Here is an 18,393-nt window from a genome sequence, read left to right on the forward strand (position 1 = left end):
CCGATCTCGATTTCCTGTCCCTCGTCGTGTTCCGGTTCCGCTTCGTCGACCGCTACGCTTTCTACCTCCGCGATTTCGGCTTCCATTGCTCGACGGGGTGGCTCCTCTGCCAGCGTAACTAGCCCTGGTTGGTATCCGGTGGCGAGCACTGCGCACACACGTCCCGGGCATTCGGACGCTTTTCCGCTCGGGACGCGGTCGGTCTCCGATAGTACGCTGAGTACCTTCACTCTCTGGTCGCCTTGATCGCCTCGCAGCACCACAGTCCCTTCACGAAATTCCATCGAAGCGTCGGCGGCGTGCATGAAATCTTTGCCCACGATCACCGGTAGTGGTATTTCCTTCGAGACAACAAATTCGAACGGCATTTTGAAAACTCCAGCTTCGACTTCCAGTCTCACGGTCCCGTCGCAGGTAAGGCTTCCTCCATTCGCCACGGTGTAGATGCTGGGTGTTCCTCCAGTGATCGTCATTCCAATTTCATCGACAAATTCTCGCGACACGAGCGATACCGCTGCGCCGGAATCGAACAGGATTCGCGTCGGTCGACCACCGCCAACTGTTATCCCGTCTATCTGCATCTCATCGCCACGCCCGCTTCCGATGGAGTGGACCGCCCCCGCTACCGTCGGATCGCCCTCGCGTTTTATCTTCTCCAATTCGTTCCTCCGACGATAGCATTGCTCTATCGTGTACCCCTTTTTGTTACAGTAATCGCATCGTTTCGGAGCGGGTTTGAGCTGTTCCTGCGCGCGTGACTGCTTGTCGAGAGCTTCTCGTATTCCTCGTTGGTGTTCCACGAGTTCTTCGAGCAGACGAGTTTGCGTTCGGATGATCATCTCCAGATCCGACGCGTTCGATCGGCCACGGCTGGTCGTCCGCGTTGCCTCGCGGTGATTTCGATCGATTGAAGTTCGCCGATTCCTCGTGTGCTGCGCGCCCGTTCCCACGGCCAAGCATTCGCTCGCCGCTTTGGCGCCCGCCTTCCAGATCTTTTCTCCGACACGCGCCGCTTCCTCCGCTTCGTCGAGGCTGTTTGGCGCTGTGTAACGCTCCGAGCGCATTATCTCCGCGCGGAATTCATGTCGGAGTCCGTTCTTAATGTGTTGAACTTGCATTCCTTCCGACAGGGCGGCGGGGTCGGCTTCGAGCAATTCGTATACGAGTGTCCGAAATCGGGTGGAATAGGACTCGACGTCCTCTCGAGCCTCCTGCTTGCATTCGATCAGCTTTTCCGTGTAATAGACCTGGGGGTCGCTGGGACCGAACTTCCGTTTGAGGAAGACTGTGAACATTGTCCACGTTACCACGCGGCCTTGTTTCTTCTTTTGGCGTTCGAACGCGACGACTTCGGAGTGGGCGCGACCGGCGAGTGCAACCCTCGCGTTCCGCAGCTTCTCGTTGTCGTCCCAGTCGTCAGCTTCGGCGATCGCGTCGACCTGGAACAGCCAGTTTCGTAACTCCTCAAAGTTAAAGCCGTAAAATTTGTCGAGCGATCGCGAGTGATCCTGTCGTCGTCGGACGCTAGCTTGTCGCCGCACGGGCGTTGCGTCTTCGCCGTCTCCTGCGCTTGTTCTCGTCGCTGTCGCTGGCATCGGCGTCGGTTTTCTTCTCGCCGGCGTCGTCGGCGTGATGGGCGCCGATCGCAGTTTGACGTACGGCGATAGGGCGTAGCGCACCGCGGGCTTCTTCTTCGCCTTCGGCATCGCGCCGTTCGGCTCGCGACTGTCGCGCGTGGTTCGCGCGAGACTCTGTTATAACTCGCGTGGACCTCCCCCGTCGTTGGCCACGCCCGGCCGACCGCAGTCGTTCTTCTCGTCGTCGTAGCCGGCGGGGAGAGGACGACGACGCCACCCAGTGCCGCCGAACCGGTTGCGCAACCCGACCGACGACTCACGGTCCGGCCGTGAGTTCGTCGACCGGCCGGCTCGGACACCACAGGCAGCGCCAGTCCCCTCCGACGCGCACGGCTACCCGGATTCTCCACCAGATGTTGTGAGGGAGCGGATCGCGTTGAGAGAGTTGACGTTGGTTGCTTCTACGGTTAATCACGCCGGGGTCAATCTCCCGGGGCACGTGACTGTGCTAGACATACGCATGCACGACAAAATCCACAACAGCCACACGCGCGTCGATGACAAGCTGCCGCGGTGATCGTCGCTTCGACCCGGTCCAGCCAGAATCGAAAACGAACGATCCAGCGAGCCGACGACGGCGATGGACGATCGCGATCCCCGTGTACTCCGACTACCCGGATTCTCCACCAAGTTGTGGCCGGTTGCCGGTAGGAGTGGCAGTGGGGAAGCTGCAGTGACGCGTGGGGCGCTGTATTAGGAGTCGAGTTGTGGTGTACTGCTTTCTGGTTCTCTCTTAGATATCAACTCTCCCGGATTAACTCGGACCCCGGACTAAACAGACAAATAAAACGGCTACATTCGTTCCTCCGAAATCGGATTTGGAAGAACAATTAATGACGTAATTTGTTCATATCAATTTATCCGTCTCTGTGTACATGAACAACTGTAGGTGCTTTCTCTCGCTAACGAAGTACTTGCAACTAACTAAAGGGGCTAACTCGGCGAAAGTTGGCAGAGGATGGTTTGACGGATTTCGGAAACGCTATCCGAACATCCCTCTTCGAAAAGGTGAAAACCTGTCAAGAGCTAGACACGCCTGTACTGATCAAACTATTGTTGACAAGTAAGTAGATACTTTAACTTGCATATACTTTAGCGCATTTAACCAGTTGTATACTCTAGCTACTTTAATTTTTTGGAATTTGCTTTAACGGAGAACAATCTGTTGGACAAGGCTGGGCAAATTTTCAATTTTGATGAAGTTGGAATGCCATTTCAACATGCTCCCGTGCGCGTTTTGGCAGAAAAGCAGCAAAAGCACGTTTATTCCATCTCGTCTGGGAATAAATCCCAAATCACGGTTCTTGCTTGCTCGGCTGCAAGCGGGTATGTACTTCCACCATTTGTCGTTCTCAAGCGACGAAGTCCAAATGGCTTTTCGATTGGTGAATTTCCTGGAACGGTGTACATGGAAACCGATTCGGGATGGAGCAACAGCGCAGTTTTCGAGAGGTGGATCCTGAATCATTTTCTACCGTTGGCACCTAGTGTACGGCCTCTTCTTCTTCTCCTTGACGGACACTCAAGCCACTACAATCCTGTCGTTGTTGAGAAAGCTGTTGACTCAGGCGTAATTCTTCTAAGCCTTCCGCCTAATACAACACACTTATTGCAACCTCTCGACCGTTGTGCTTTCTCGAGCCTGAAGAAAAGCTGGTCAAGGCAATGCCACGACTTCACCTTGAAGAACTCTGGGAGGCTGATAACGATGTCACATTTCTCTGAAGTGTTTCGTGCGGCTTGGACTGAGAGCATGACTTTACGTAATATCATGGCCAGCTTTAGCACAAGTGGAGTTTACCCCTTTGACAAAACAGCAGTGAAAGTTGCTCCTGAATCTTCGTCGAAAGAGAAGCCTCTTGTTACCGCTCCACGTCAAACAATCTTGTTTCTGCCACTGCTTACTCCGTCGCCAGCAAAACTGAAGTGGGCAATGACAGGAGCAGAGGGCAGTTTGAATCAGAATTTGAATACCATTACGCAGCATTCCTCTGTACTCTTCCTGCGAGCCTCACCATTACCTCCACCGTCAGTAGTTGCATTGTCGAGCTCGCCGCCGTTCACACATCATGGCAGCCGTGACAAGTTGCTTGCTGAAACTAATACAGCTGAAATGCAATTTACAAAAGAGGAAGAGACAGTTTACCACAGAAGATATGAAAACGGATACGATCTTGAAGATGCTCGCTATTCAAAGTGGCTGCAACTTCACAAACTATCGAGACCGACTGCAGGCATTCCAAGTGCTAGCATGAGCTCCAAGCCGCGTCAGCAACCTCAGTGGCTGCCTTCTATTCCTGAAGAGGCAAGACGGTCACCACAATTTACAAAAGAGGAAGAGACGGTTTACCAAAGAAGATATGAAAACGGATACGATCTGGAAGTAGCCTCGTACCCAGGCCCTTTCTCCTGATGCGAGTCCCGGATGGACTCGCGGAGAAAGGGCCTGGGTACGAGGCTAATCTGGAAGATGCTCGGTATTCAAAGTGGCTGCAACTTCACAAACTATCGAGACCGACTGCAGGCATTCCAAGTGTGCTAGCATGAGCTCCAAGCCGCTTCAGCAACCTCAGTGGCTGCCTTCTATTCCTGAAAAGGCAAGACGGTCACCATCAACCGCAGAGGCAAAGCTTCTCACTTCAAGTGCTATGAGGGCTGTATTGCAAGATCGCTTGAAAAAGAAAAAGAAGAGTGAAACAAAAAAAAAACCGGCTGTTAAGAAAGCTGCAGTTACCAGGAAGCCAACTGCAGCTGCAACAAAATCCACAAAATCGGCTTGCAGTATGTTCTACTAGCCATCCATATCGTGTGTATGTTGACTAGTTACTCAACTTTAGGTAACACCACAGGCTCAGAGTTGACCAGGGACAAAGGCGACGTTCCGATCAGAAAATCAGCACGTACTGCAAAGAAGAAAGAACTCAGTCAGTATGAATATTACTAACAGCAAAGTTCTTCAGTTTCAATACGTTTTCGCTAATTAATTCAGTTACACTGTCAGTATAGCGTAATAGGACAGCGTTTATACCAGTAGTATCAGACGGCGTTATTTCTGCAGTAATGTTGAGTTATTTTAGAAGTAAATAACCATCTTTCGGTAAAAATTGCAAAGTGGGAAGCGAATAACCTTATGTCCGGAAAAACAGGAAAGAATGCCGTCATTAAAAATTCATTATTTTACTTCAGGTGTGGTTTCTATTTTATCTGTAAGCAGAATCTGAAAGAAGAATTAAAGAGCTTTCTAATGGTATATACTGTAGCATGTTATAGGTACTAGGATTATCCACGAAGATATTCGCTCTGACCGAAACACATGTGCATGTCCGGAAGCTGATGTCATGCAGTAGCCGCGAATCGTGACGTGTGGTGTAGCGTGCGTTGGTGAGACGCAGCTGAAAGTCTGTACAGCGATCAGTGAAGGATAGCAGAAGATATCGGTGCAAAGAACGAATCTCAGCTCGGTCTCCTTAATCGGGAAGACGCGTCCGAAGTACATGTTGTCCGAAAGTACCGGAACGACTCTACCAAGAAAGAACTGATGACGTAAATCATACGGGTGTAGATGAAAGCGAGTAAACAGAGTTGGCAGATCACCAGTCGGCTCGCGGAATCGGACACCAGCAAGGAGTCGGAGGCATCGTTTGTCAATTTGCCGAAGTCGAGAAGAAATTGAATACGAACCAGAATCCCAAACCACGGAAGAATAATCAACATCCGGCTGAATAAGAATAATAGAGCGAACAAAACTGCACGAGCAGGCGCATGGAGGTGAGAGCGAGCTCGATGCATAGCACCCTGCTTCCGAGACACCTTCTTGACAATTGAATCTACTTGCGGACGCCAGCTATAATTAGCATCAAAGATAACACCAAGATAGCGAGCCGAATTAGTCGGGCTCACAACAGATCGATCGACAGAGATGGTAAAGGTAGAGAGATCAGTAGAGTCACGAAATTTCCGAAACAGCATCAATTGTGTCTTCTTTCCATTCAACTTCATCAAGTTGCGATCATACCATGAAGAAAGAAGAGAGACGTCATACAAAACTCAAAGCCGAGGAAATGATAGCTGATTGCAAAATTGTCATCTCTGGAAAGTCGCAGCGTCAAGAACAGTATCACAAAATTGGAATGCTCGACGAGGGAGAGAGAATTGAGTATCGGTACTCGGACAGTATCTATACGCTTTTGTGCATGCGTTCTCTGCTTTACAGTCAAATTACAGAGCCGCCCGAGGTTTATTTATGCTGAAAGCTTAGATTATTGGCATTTCTGCCGCCAGTCCAAACAACGATCGCAGAGTCTTAGAACAGCTCTGAACGCCAGAAGTCGACTGTAAGCAGGGAATTTAGCTTAGCGTACTCTACTTACGTAAGACTATACGATTCTTTTTACAGCGCATGTAAAATATGGCCGACCGTGATAACGCTCTAGGAGCTACGGCGTCTGATGTCGACTCCTTTTTGGCTTGCTCCGTTGAAGATAGTTCAGACGATGAAGAAGCCGCTCATGATTCACCGTTTGAGTTCTCGGAAAGTAAGGAAACACCTTACCAATCGCAACTGTTGTGACGGACGGTCGTCTGTTAATTAACTAATGAAACTCTCCTGGTTGTTCTTCTCAAAAGACAATTAGGTAGTATGAAGCGCTATATCCTTCAGTTGTCTTACTCAAACTTGAAAGCTCATAATGATCTAAAGAACTGAACTCTAGGATAGGCGTTTAGCAGTGATATAGATAAGAATGAGATAGGACAAGATAAAAGGAAATTGGGCGGAATGAGGTAGAGAACGTCACAGATTCAGATTGGTGCCTATTTGGTGTGTATTAGAGTCCCGTATCAAATATGGAACGACGTGTACTATGGACACGGATTGTACAATCCGTGCCCCGGCCAAACGAAGAGAGATGGCGAAGCAGCTTTTCTACGACTACATACCTACTTCGTTCGCCAAAAAGCTTTTGCAATATCAGCTCTAGCGGTTTAGCGTTGGCGGGGTGGTATGGCGCGGGATTCGTGCCATAAATCGTTCTTTTTTTCTTCCGCTTTATTTCTACCGCTATATTTCTACCACTATATTTCTTCCGCTTTATTTCTACTGTACTATATTTCTTCCGCTATATTTCTCCCGCTATATTTCTTCCGCTATATTTCTTCCGCTATATTTTTTCCGCTATATTTCTCCCGCTATATTTCTCCCGCTATATTTCTCCCGCTATATTTCTTCCACTTTATTACTAAAAACGTAATTAGCTTTTATTCTGGAAATAGACGACATAGCATTAATTATTTATCATGATAATAATCTTTGCAGAAATGAACGAGCACGAACGTAAACATCGATTCTGTAGTTATCGCTTCCTGCAAATGATTAACTTCGTTATCTAGCTGAGATAAATTTTCTCTCGAAAGCGGCAAATTGACTTCAGGAACAACCACTTCCGTCTCGTCATCATTTTATTCTAATGATAAACGTTCTTCATGATGGTTTACGTAATTTTCCCAGCTTCCCTCGACCTGCGGTTAAAGAGGATTTTGCAAATTAAATTTCCTCCCGTACTTTGGTCAAAAACTTACCTCAGACGAGCCGAAACATTCAACGGCTGGCCTGTGCTCGGAATTGGCTATACAGTACTTGCTGCAATCCTAAGTTGCAGTGGCGACTTTTCCAAGCCACTTATTTTGTGCGGAAGTGGTTGTTCCTGAAGTCAATTTGCCGCTTTCGAGAGAAAATTTATCTCAGCTAGCTAACGAGGTTGATCATTTGCAGGAAAGCGATAACTACAGAATCAATGTTAACGTTCATGCTCGTTCATTTCTGCAAAGATTATTGTCATGAAAATCATATGCTATGTCGTCGATTTCCAAGATAAACGCTACTAATTACGTTTGTAGTAATAAAGCGGAAGAAATATAGCGGGCGAAAAATAGCGGGAGAAATATAGCGGTGGAAATAAAGCGGAAGAACTATAGCGGTAGAAAGAAAGCTGAAGGAATAAAGCTGTAGAAATAAAGCGGAAGGAATATAGGTACAGCGGAAAAAATAAAAGAACGATTTATGGCACGAATCCCGCGCCATAGGGGTGAAGGGTGGGTAAATCGGACGTGATAGAGCCGTTCCGGTACTTTCGGACGACATGTAATTCGGACACTTCTTGCGTGCCTTGGAGGCGGTAGATCCAAGCTAAGCTTCCTCCTTGTTCTCTTAGAGATTACTCACCAAAGTTTCGGCTGAGTCGAAAGAGCCGTCGCCAGATGCCACGCCATTATTCGAGCAGGGTCAGTGACACGTACTTTCGGACACCCAAATGCGACACTGACAGGGCGATTTTCTTCAGGATATTCACGAGCAAATAGACGAAGTTATACCGTGAGAAAGCACTTTCTTTGCTCTCTCAACCTACGTTAATTAATTAATTAAATCGATATTGATAATTGAATTACAGAATTTTTAAAATTATCAAACGTTTGGCAATTTCGAACACTTTTAACTATTTCACTCTATATTAGCGGGAAGGCTGAACCGCTAGAGCTGATATTGCACACGCTTGTTTGAGAATGATGTAGGTATGTATTTGTGAAAAAGCCGCTTCGCCATCTCTCTTCGTTTGGCTGGGGCTGGGGCAAGTGTTCCATAGTACATATTGTTCCACATTTGATGCGGTACTCTACGTAACACCGATGCGGAGACTGGGGCAACAGTAATACAAAGCTAAACAGATGATGCTCCGCAAGTAATTTAGGGTTGCTTAGTTACGTAGGGTTAAGCAGAATAGTACCGTATTTGATAATAATAGTATTAAATTAGGCGAAGAAAGCGTAGGTGACGAATTGGAAAGCATCTTGGATGACTTTGAACCAATGGAGGAAGTCGACGCAGAAATTTCGGACGGTAAAATAAGGAGGCGCACTTTCGTCAGTTTAATAGTTTTTTAGATTGCGACTCGGAAGCCGAACGCGGTGGAGGCGGAAGACATGGTCCTGGTCGAACTCGCCGAAGGGGGCCAAAGCGTCGTAGCGTAGGTGAAAGCTGCCGAAGTCAATCAGACGACTCCGACAAATCGGACGATTGGACGGAAGACTGGGCGACAGTTGAGAGACTAGAATTTTCGTCGAGGTCAGGTCCTTCAAGAGTTTTTGCGGGAGAAATTGACGCTATTACGTAATAAATGTTTATCTTTGAAAATCTTAAACAGTAATTAATTTTTAGGTTTTTCAGTCTTTTCGTTACTGAGGCAATTTGGCAACTGTTTGTTGTCAATACAAACCGGAATGCTGCGGCGAAACAGACAGGCCCTACTAGTCGCCCATGGAGCCCAGTGAACATTGAGGTGGTGTAGAGAAGATGAACATGCAAAGTTCTAACAAGCTATATGCGTTTACCCGGATTCTCTACCACTTGTAGCAACCGGGTTTCTACTGGTATTAAACCACGCGGCACCAGGCACGGAAAGAAAAGATGGCAGCGGGATCCGCGGAGGAGTGCAGGGAGGACTCTCGTTTTATCCTTTTACTTTCCCTCTTATACTCTCACTCTAGGGCAGGACCAATAACACGTGACTATTCTAATCGGCGAACACAACAATAAGTGGAGTTTAACACTATTGGTAAAACGTATTTGATGACGTCGAAGGAGCGGAGCGCGCGCTAGGCGCGTGTGACATCAAGGAGGCGTAGAGTAGGCACACGCTCATTCTTCTCCCAGACGACGCGAGCTGCTTTTGCTTTTTTTGCGTATTACGAACATCGTCATGTCTCAAGCCAACGCAACGACGCAGAACAACGCGGCCCAGCCGGCCGCTTCGGCTACTACTACCCAGCCTACGGCTTCGACAGCGCCGACCGTCGCGGTTACCATACAGTCGGCCGGAGAGAGCGCCTCCGCGGCAGCAAACTCCCGCGCCTCGACGAATGCAATGGAGCCTTCGCAAAATCCGTCACGCTCCGCCGCGTCAGCAGCGCACGCGCTCACAGCGCCCGTGGCGTCGCCCGCGCAGGTAAGCGACGCCACAGCGCTCTTCCTCCCCCTCCCCCCCCCCCCCCCCCCCCTTATCGCGCGAACCGCGGGCGGTCTCCCTTTGCGCCAGTGGAAGTTCCCATAGGAGTCGCCACTGGCACCACTCCAGTGCGCTTCCGGTGGGCGGTCCTGCGCGTGGTGTTTTGGTTTGGCGCTGCGCTGTTCGCACGCAATAGCGCTTGAACGGAGTCTGGTTTATTGCAGCGCGTACGCAGCGGTCACCTCTACAAGAGGTTCAGCAAACCGGGCGGGTTCCTCTGCAAAAGCAACAGGCAACTCTCCAGCAGCCGGCACCGCAGCAGCAGCTGCAGGAGAAGCAGGGCGCGCAACCGCCCACCCCCAGCAGGAGCAGCGCCGTTGGGAGCAAATGGAGGGCAGGGTCTGGGCGCCTTGCCTCCAGCGGGGGCGTGGAACGGACTGGCGACGTCGGCGCTGCCGCCGCGCGAAGCGTTTGCCTCACCGCAGGACGACGGCGGACTTGTGGGAAAATCCCGCGAAACCAGCCAAGCCAACACCCACGCGTTTATGATGAGCACCTCCTTGCCCCCGGTGCCGGGGCGCATTGTCGCAAAAATCAAGGCCCGACAATTCGTAGCTTTCGCGGAGCTTCTGGCCGACAATGCGGAGCTCTTGCGTCGGGAAAGCGAGCGAGATTACGGTCCGCCGGCGTGGTCACGCCCACAGCTTTGAAAGTTCCCACGATCATCGCCTGAGTTTAAGCTTTCGCATCCTTCGCAGCGGGCCCGAACGAGCGGCGGAGAAACAAAATGGCCTATCTACGCCTTCTCGTGCGCGCTGCGGCAGTGAGGGATGGCGCCAATATGGCACCCAATTTCGGCAGCAGGCGGCCGCAGACCCAAACATAGTGTGGTCCTCTCTCAATCCCGGAATTAACAGCTCGACGTTTCTTAAACGGCGCAAATCCTAAAAAATGCCTGCACTGCATCAACTCAGACGGCGACCACCTCACATCGCAGTGCGCGTTGCGCACGGCGGAAGACCGTCGGGCGTCGTGGCGGGCTACTCACAGCGAAAATGCGGGCAGCAATGGGAAGACGTCAACGTGCCGCTTGTACAATTACGCCGCATACGGCTGCCACTACCAGCCATGCGCCTACAAGCACAGCTGCGCGCTGCGGAAAAGGACACGTAGCGCGCGAATGAAAGCAGGGGCAACACAGGGACAGGCGCCGACCGCCCCGCCGGTCGCTTGCTCAGCCGTAGCTTAACGGCAAAGACAATGGTAGCGTAAGGTCGCGGACGTGACAGTATGTACGGCTGGTGCTCGTGTTGCACTCTTCGGATGCGTTTCGGAGAGGGTTGAGTTGTTGGTGTTATGTGGTCAGAGTGTTTTTCTTTGTGAAGGGAGGTTGCGGTGGATTTCCCTCCGGCCGCAGTGGCAGGCCGTCCAGAGTTCCGCAAAAAAGCATTGAAAAAAAATAAAATCAATTTAAGAATTAAACGACACTCTTGCTTTTGGCGTAGGGGATTGCGGCCTAAAGGGTGCCAAATACGGGCTGTGGCCGTCGCTCTAGGCTCTGGATGATGCTAGTGGGCCAGCGGTGGTGCGTCACGACGCTTGGGCAAGAGCGTCTTCCTCCCCGTTGCGCCTCTCAGCCTGGCAGCAGGCGGTCGCGGAATTCCCCGACTCCTGCTTCGCGGCGTGGCTGATCAGGGTTATCTCACGGCTTCCGGATTGGTTGTTCTGCGACCAAAACGGGTCGGGCACCCCGCCGCAACCTCCGCTCAGCAGCTCTGCATCCGGCGGCAGTAGATGAGTTTCTGTTAGCCGAAATGGCGGCCGGGCGCGTGTTGGCCCGCTACCGGAGGATGCGGTGGAGGCGCTGTGGATAAGCCCTTTTGGGGTGATTCCAAAGAATACACCGCCCGGTCAGCCACAGAATTGGAGGCTCATCGTCAACCTCTCAGCGCCAAGAGGACGGAGCGTGAACGACTTCATTGCAAACGAGAGTTGCTCCACCGAATACGTGCGTGTCGCCGACGCGATTCGACGCTGCGCGTTGCTAGGCCAAGGGGCGCAGTTGGTAAAGCTGGATATTCAAAGCGCTTACTGGGTAGTGCCTGTGCACCCAGCGGATCGCCACTTGGGCGTTCGATGGCAAGGACAAGCGTACGTGGACACGTACGGGATTTGAGGTTGACGGAGGTTGACCGGCTGTGGCCCGTCTTGACCTTGAAAGCGGAGCTCCGTTGCCACTCGTCGAGGGGAAAGCCGGTTGTCCTGCAAATCCCGTCGAGCCGGTAGGGCACGTTGAAGTAGCAGAAGATTCGGGCCACAAGTGCGAATATCCCCTGGCCAGTGGGGGTCTACGGCGTCACGCGACTCTCGCTCCGAAGGCCGAATCACCTCATCTGTCAGCCTCTGCGCGCCGTCTTCTTGGGGCCGCCACATTCCCAATCTCGTCGGGCACGATGACGTTCGACGGAACGGAGTCACTTCCCGCTCGTTTGTCGTGTGACGAAGCTCCCCAGGGTACATGAGTGCGCACCCATCGCCATGAGCGTGGTGAGTGCTGCAGGTAAGGGATAGCTTCTTCGTGAAGTGATTTTTCTCCAATGGAGTATAGTAGAGAATAACGTCGTTGCGGTTTTCATCTTTGGATGAAACGAACGCCGTCGCCACAGCTTTCTCCTCCGGTCGTTCCAGAGGTGGTGCTGCTGGGAGTAAAAAAGTGTTGTACGTCGCCGCCGTGATCGCGCAAACGCGATGAGCTCGCGCACACGCGATGAGCACCGTCGAATGACATCTCTCCGATGCCGTCGGCTTCAGACATCAAACTCATAAGTCGCTCGCGTTGTTCTTTGGTCTCTCTTCGAGCCGTAATCGTACTATCTCAAAAATCCATAGACGCTCCGCTGTCATGCTGAAAAATCCTGGCCAAAGATGACTGAAGAGCCACTTCGTCGGAAACTACAAATCGACAGTCGAAGGTGAGATCGCCGATTCCGACCGGTAACGTAACAGTTCCTCATGCCTTCATACTGCCTCCATTCGCCACGGTGAGCACCGGAAATTCGTTGTTCAAAGTTACTCCTCTGATATCTTCGACAAATTGGAACAACAGCGTCGACACTTTGGCTCCAGAGTCAAAAAGGATTCGACTGGGCTCTACACCGCCGACCGTGACAGCCGTGGGCGTTTTAGTGGAGTGATTTCCTGCTGCCACGGCATTCACTGCCGCCTGTCCCGTCTGCTTTGCCGGTGGTGGCTCATTCCTTGTCGGATTGTGGAGTTTACAGCATTGATCTTTCGTGTGGCCACGCATTTTGCAGTGGTCACATCGAGGTCCCGTTGATTTCTTCACTTGCGTGAGTAAACACGTGTGCTGTTCCAGGTTGTCCATCATCTCTCTATGTTGTTCCTTCATTACCTCGATCAGTTCAGTTTGCTTCTCGGCGAACGTCGATAGTATGTCCGTGAGCGACTCTCCACTCGGCGCCTCGTCTCGCTTGCCGGTCTCGGACTCATGTCGTTTCGGTGCGTCTCGTGCTCGCGTTTCAATAGCGAGGCACTCGCTAGCTGCTTTCGCGCGGGATAGCCAAATCTTCTCCCCTTTTCGCGCCGAATCCTCAGCTTCATCCAAGTCGCGCGGACGGTCTCGTACACACTCGTCACGACATTCGGAGCGCACTCCATTGACCATAGTGTTGTACTTGCATCGGCTCAGAAAGCGCAGCAGGATCTACCTCCAAAAGTTCGAACACGAGTTTCGAAACCTCGTTGTGAACGTATCCACGTCCTCTCGAGGGCCTTGACGACAGTCGATTAACTTTTCGGTGAAGTACACTTGCGGATCTGCTGGGCCGAATTTTCTCTTCAGGAAGGCAATGAGTGCTTCCCACCTAATCCGCTGCCTTCGCTTTTGAAGTTGCCGCTAAAAGGCGACTTCATCGCTCCTCGCTCGTCCGCTGAGTACAACGCGTGCGTTTTGGAGCTGCTCTTGGCGCGTCCATCCCTCAGCGTCTGCCACTGCCTCTACCTGATACAGCCAGTTACGAAGTTCGTCGTAATCGTGCCCGTAAAACTTATCCAACGCTCTCGTATGGCCGGTTCGTCGCGCCGCGCCGCGTTTGCGCTTTACGTCTCGATCGCGCGGGCTTTCGAGATCCTCATCCTCGCTCGACGAATCGTCCGACGATGTTTTTGGGCTTTGCGTCGGCTTTACGAATAACGCTCGGGGCGTCATCTGCGCTTGACGTCGTCGCAAACGTTCACGCTTTCGCTGCGAACGCGATTTGGGCGCGTTGACTTGCTGTAGAGCTTCGCCGCGGGGTTTCTCGACCGTTTTCTTCTTTTTCGGTGGCATGTTCGTTTCGAACTCACGCTTCGTAAGTGTGACACCAGGTGACCAGGGGTTTGGCCACTCCCCCTTGTAACGGCCGTTTTCGAAAACCAAACCCGCGGGTAGCCGGACGGAGACAAACGGCGTCGACGTGCGCCGACTAACTGCCTAGGTGATCGGCGTCACGTTCGGAAGCAGCCAAATTCAATGACGTTCAATCCAGTCAGCCGACGACGTCGACGAGCGTCGCGCCCAGCAGGACGGACTTTCACTGCGCATGCTTGCTAGTAATGTAGGGAAAAGATACGTCATCGCTAACTAATCTAATAAAATGGGGTCGGGCTAAGGAGGAGGGGAGCGGGCTAAGAATCTAGTGTACTTCAACGTACAGGCGACTGATTTCTCTAACGTTTTGATCTAATGCGAAGCAAAAATAAAGTGACGTGAAAAGAGAAAATTGGGCATGACGCTTAGCTTCGAATGACGACTAACCCGTAACTCGACCATTAGGCCGCCTTTCCTTTTCTTCTCATCATGAGTGAACGTGAAATGCGACAGGGAGTTGTAAATGCGTACTGTATCTCTCGTACGGCCAAGAGGAAATCCTTCGATCAGCTGAAATCCTCTTGGCGGTCAAATGTTGCCACATTTCTGCCCTCTCTAGCTACGTGCGCGCATTCCCTAACATGGATCAGTGTGTTTTCAGCCTTGGAAGCGTTACGCGATCGCGCGAAGCCTCTGAATCCGCGTGTAAAGGCGACGTTATCGTATACCGTGGGCGTGACGCCAGAGAACGAGGGTATATCGATAACGTCGCCCTGTGTTTTATGCATTCTCGCCTTCGTCGATCCGAGTTCAATCGCTGCGCTGTCGTCTTCGATCGCATGAGCTGCCACGGCGTCCTCCATCCGTGTCCCGAGCGGCTTTTTCCCGTGATCGACGATCTGAGCGAAGGCGTAGCAGCCTTTGTGTGCAGAGGCCACAAAGAGAAAGTCGACTCGCTTGAAAGCGTCATCAGTCATCCTGCTTACCGGCCTCCTCCGAAGAGAACCGCTGCTGTTCAGCCTACCGTGCAGGTGAGGGATATCACGACTGCATGGAAATTATTGTTATTACTTCCGCGTGCAGGATTCGGCCTCGAGAGGACGCGCCTAGCTGAAAGTAGATCAAATTCGGTTGCTTTGCAGCAAGAGCTAGATCAGACGAAGCAGCGGCTTGCTTCCCTGGAAGAGGAGAACAGGAGACTGCGTGCACAGGGTAACCAAGAACAAATTATGTTAATTAATTAAACACAAAACCCTAAAAAAACTTGGCAGACTTTCCGACGTTAGTCAGTTCTTTCCAAAAGGCCCTCTACCGTCACCACGTTGTAAATCATGGGCCTCGGCTGTATAGTGGAGATGAGATGAAGACCTTCTGCGAAGCCCATGCGCCAGGGTTGTTTGATCTCCTCGAAAAGGTCATATCGAGCGATTATTCGAGCACGTTGGATCATGACGGACGGGCTAAATTGCGACGTCAACGTGTTGTGAGCGAACTCTATAGGCTGGCCTACCTAAACAATCAAGTAAATTATTGATAATAATACTTCCGTATCATAATTAACCTTATACTGTACTGTAGCAAATCATCGCTTTCGTGAATGATTTCGGCCTTCACCTCTCTCTCTCCGGATGCTCGGACGCAGCATTGGAGTGTGGGCGCGCGGTTGGAGTTTGCGGACATCCGAAAACGGTGCGAAGATTTAGAAAAGACCTTGCAAGAGATAGCAAAGTCCTTACCAATACCTTCATTGAGAGAGCCAAAAGCAATCTGGTCATTTTGGTCATCGACGACTTCCACTCGGTTCACTCCATTGCGCGTCCTACCTCATCGGAGACATCGACGGCGATCCATATGGCCACATGCATCATTGACGTCCACGAGTCGATTCCATCGCTTCCACTCCCTGGAACATCGCCACACTATCACCCTTCCGATGACGTCTGCAAAGGGGCCGTGAACACAGGGCGAGTATCGGACCATTTTACGGAGTTCTTGAATCGTCAGAATGGAAGGACGTGGTTTTCGTTTCTTCCTCGGTCGTTCCAAGTTTTGAATCTCTCTGACATTCAAAAGACGCTTCTTGATCTTAGGTAAAGTCTATAAAAATAAAAATTTTACATAAATGATAATCTAGTTAAGGTGTTACTCAACGCCCAATCAAAGTGACCTTGACCTTCTTTCCACCACTAGACTAATAGATGAAATTGAGCAGGTAGGCATGACTGGTGTCCTTGCGTAGGTAACAAATGCTTCTAAAAGAATCTCAAATCCACAAGTGACTATAGAACTGTCATTACCAATGCCACTGAAATGCACCCATCTTTGAAAAGGTTCAATTAATTGCTAAGATTAAATAAAAAAATCACTTATTTTTAATTAAGGTATCTGGAACGCAATGCTCTCCCTTCTATAGGAGATTACCCTACGTTCTTCTTTCAAAAAAACTCATTGCTCAGGTATAGTCTCTTAGGACTGCACAGCTTTCCTTCAAACCGAGATATGATCTGTAGGACGAAAATGACAAATTCGGATCGCTTCTCCCTGTTTTAGGCCCATTTCACATTTTCCTGAACGCCGTTGAAAATCTTTTTACGCTGTACCATCCTATTATTGAAGGTAAATTATAATATTAATATATAAATAATTAGGTTTGAATTGTTTATTTAAAAATCTCCTAAGGTTTATACAAATATCTCTTTGGGCAACGAAAAAACCTCCCAAAGAAGCCTCGCCCTCAAAGAATGAATACGATGCTGGCGGCGTTGATTGGCGGATGGCTCCTAGTTCGAGAGAAGATTCTAAACCTTTACGGCGTCTGCAAAGATCTGGAATACCTCATTCTACGATATCTGCTCGACGATATCGCGCCTCTTATATTCTGCGATTCACAGAGGAAGTCGGTTTCAGTTGTGGCAAGACTCAATGGCTCATCTTGCCATTATGTTCATAATCCAGCAGAGGCATCACTATAATCGAGCAATGATTTCAACAATCAGTGACTGCCTTCACTACGAAATCGCTATACCCCAGTGGCAGGCCATCTTCACCAGCTACCTCAACATTTTCAGCGAAAAGAAAGTAGAAGTTTTCCACTCTCTCCTACGAGGCCAATGTCCATCATGGTCGAAAGCGGAGCAAATTTCAGAATTTGCTCACGTCATAAATGCGAAAAAGTTCCAAGCCGATTTTGCTCTGAATTTTCTGAGTCCTTCAACGCGAAAAGAAAATCGTCAAAGCATCACACATTTAGCAGGCAAGACGGCCGAATACCTCACGAAGACATTCGCCACCCTATACCGAAACATTGGGCAGTCTAGCGAGATTGAAGGAGAAAAAAGAAAAAGGAAAAATTTAAGCTAAATACGCTTAAATGTACCGTCGACCAACGATGCCTGCCACTGGGGTTTTCCACGAAGAAGCCGCCTTCTCAATTGCTGCTGTGCGACTCAGAATGCTGCGACTCCGACAGCGACACTGCAAAAGTGCTCAGCTGTGGGCACTCATTTCATAATAGCTGCATGTCCTCACCTTCATGCAATATCTGCGAAGCGTTTCTGCTTGAAACGACGAGGATCTCGGAAAGAAGTTTTCAACGAGTCTCCGTACGCGTGGGCAACATGAAGAAGACGAAGAAGAGCGGCAAGAAGAGGATAACGATCCCGACGAAGACCTAGATGAAGAAGAAGCCGACTACTACTCCTCGACTCATTTAATCGATCACTTATCGGCAGAACTGGAGGGCTTGCCATCTGCAGCTACGAGACCCAAATTCAGGTCTGCAGTGCACCAGGCTCGACAGACGGACCATGATTATGCATAAACGGGTACTCTCTGCAAACAGTGTGTGTTAAAAAATCTTGAAATATGTCAAAGTGTTAGATGCTTGCCTCAAACGTCGTTGACCGAGCTTAGCCGGACCGATGTCGTGTTCTCTGAAAGTAGACGTATTTTTCCAAACAACGACAACACCCTCCGAACCTTTCCGAAGTAGAACAAAGTAGCAGTGAAAATCACCTACGGTAAGGAAGGAACCCCAGTAAACCTAGACTTACCAAAAGAAAGACGTATGCTATCTACAACGCTTCTGAAAAGATAGGCTGAATCAGAGGCTTTGCAGCTAAGAAAACGGCGTAGAAAACGGTCGATAACTCCTTAGCAACCAGGGCATGCGCAGTGAAAGTCCGTCCTGCTGTCGCGCCCCGTTTATCCAGCTACCCGGATTCTCCACCATTTTGTAGCCGGGCAAAGGACAGAAGTGGCGCTTGGGGGAATTCTCTTCTTGTGTGGACACCTGGTTCTCAGTTCACTTGGATTACAGTAGGGTATCTGGTCTCGTGACCTCACTACGCATGCACGACTTTCAACTCTCTCAAACAACTACAGTGGGTAG

At 50.3% G+C, this 18,393-nt stretch overlaps 3 protein-coding genes across 3 annotated transcripts; 2 read left to right on the forward strand and 1 right to left on the reverse strand.

The window, feature by feature from the left end:
- LOC136189614 (uncharacterized) lies at positions 1 to 2,329 on the reverse strand (the record flags this gene model as incomplete). Its single annotated transcript, XM_065977625.1, is given in 1 exon segment — positions 1 to 2,329. A coding segment is annotated over 1 exon segment (1,706 nt), but the record flags the coding sequence as incomplete, so codon positions are not given.
- Positions 2,143 to 4,050, forward strand: LOC136189030 (uncharacterized). The gene is made up of 3 exons (XM_065976871.1): positions 2,143 to 2,475; positions 2,527 to 2,700; positions 2,760 to 4,050. Exons 1-3 carry the CDS (start codon positions 2,471 to 2,473, stop codon positions 4,048 to 4,050), a joined length of 1,470 nt encoding a protein of 489 aa, XP_065832943.1. The 5' UTR covers positions 2,143 to 2,470.
- Positions 4,051 to 5,653: 1,603 nt separating this feature from the next.
- LOC136189031 (uncharacterized) lies at positions 5,654 to 9,203 on the forward strand. The gene is made up of 6 exons (XM_065976872.1): positions 5,654 to 5,810; positions 6,071 to 6,172; positions 8,446 to 8,529; positions 8,574 to 8,799; positions 8,848 to 8,968; positions 9,043 to 9,203. The coding sequence occupies exons 1-6, from the start codon at positions 5,654 to 5,656 to the stop codon at positions 9,064 to 9,066; spliced, it is 714 nt and encodes a 237-aa protein (XP_065832944.1). The 3' UTR covers positions 9,067 to 9,203.
- Positions 9,204 to 18,393: the final 9,190 nt, after the last annotated feature.

Source organism: Oscarella lobularis, chromosome 7, assembly GCF_947507565.1.
Source record: "Oscarella lobularis chromosome 7, ooOscLobu1.1, whole genome shotgun sequence".
NCBI lineage: Eukaryota > Metazoa > Porifera > Homoscleromorpha > Homosclerophorida > Oscarellidae > Oscarella > Oscarella lobularis.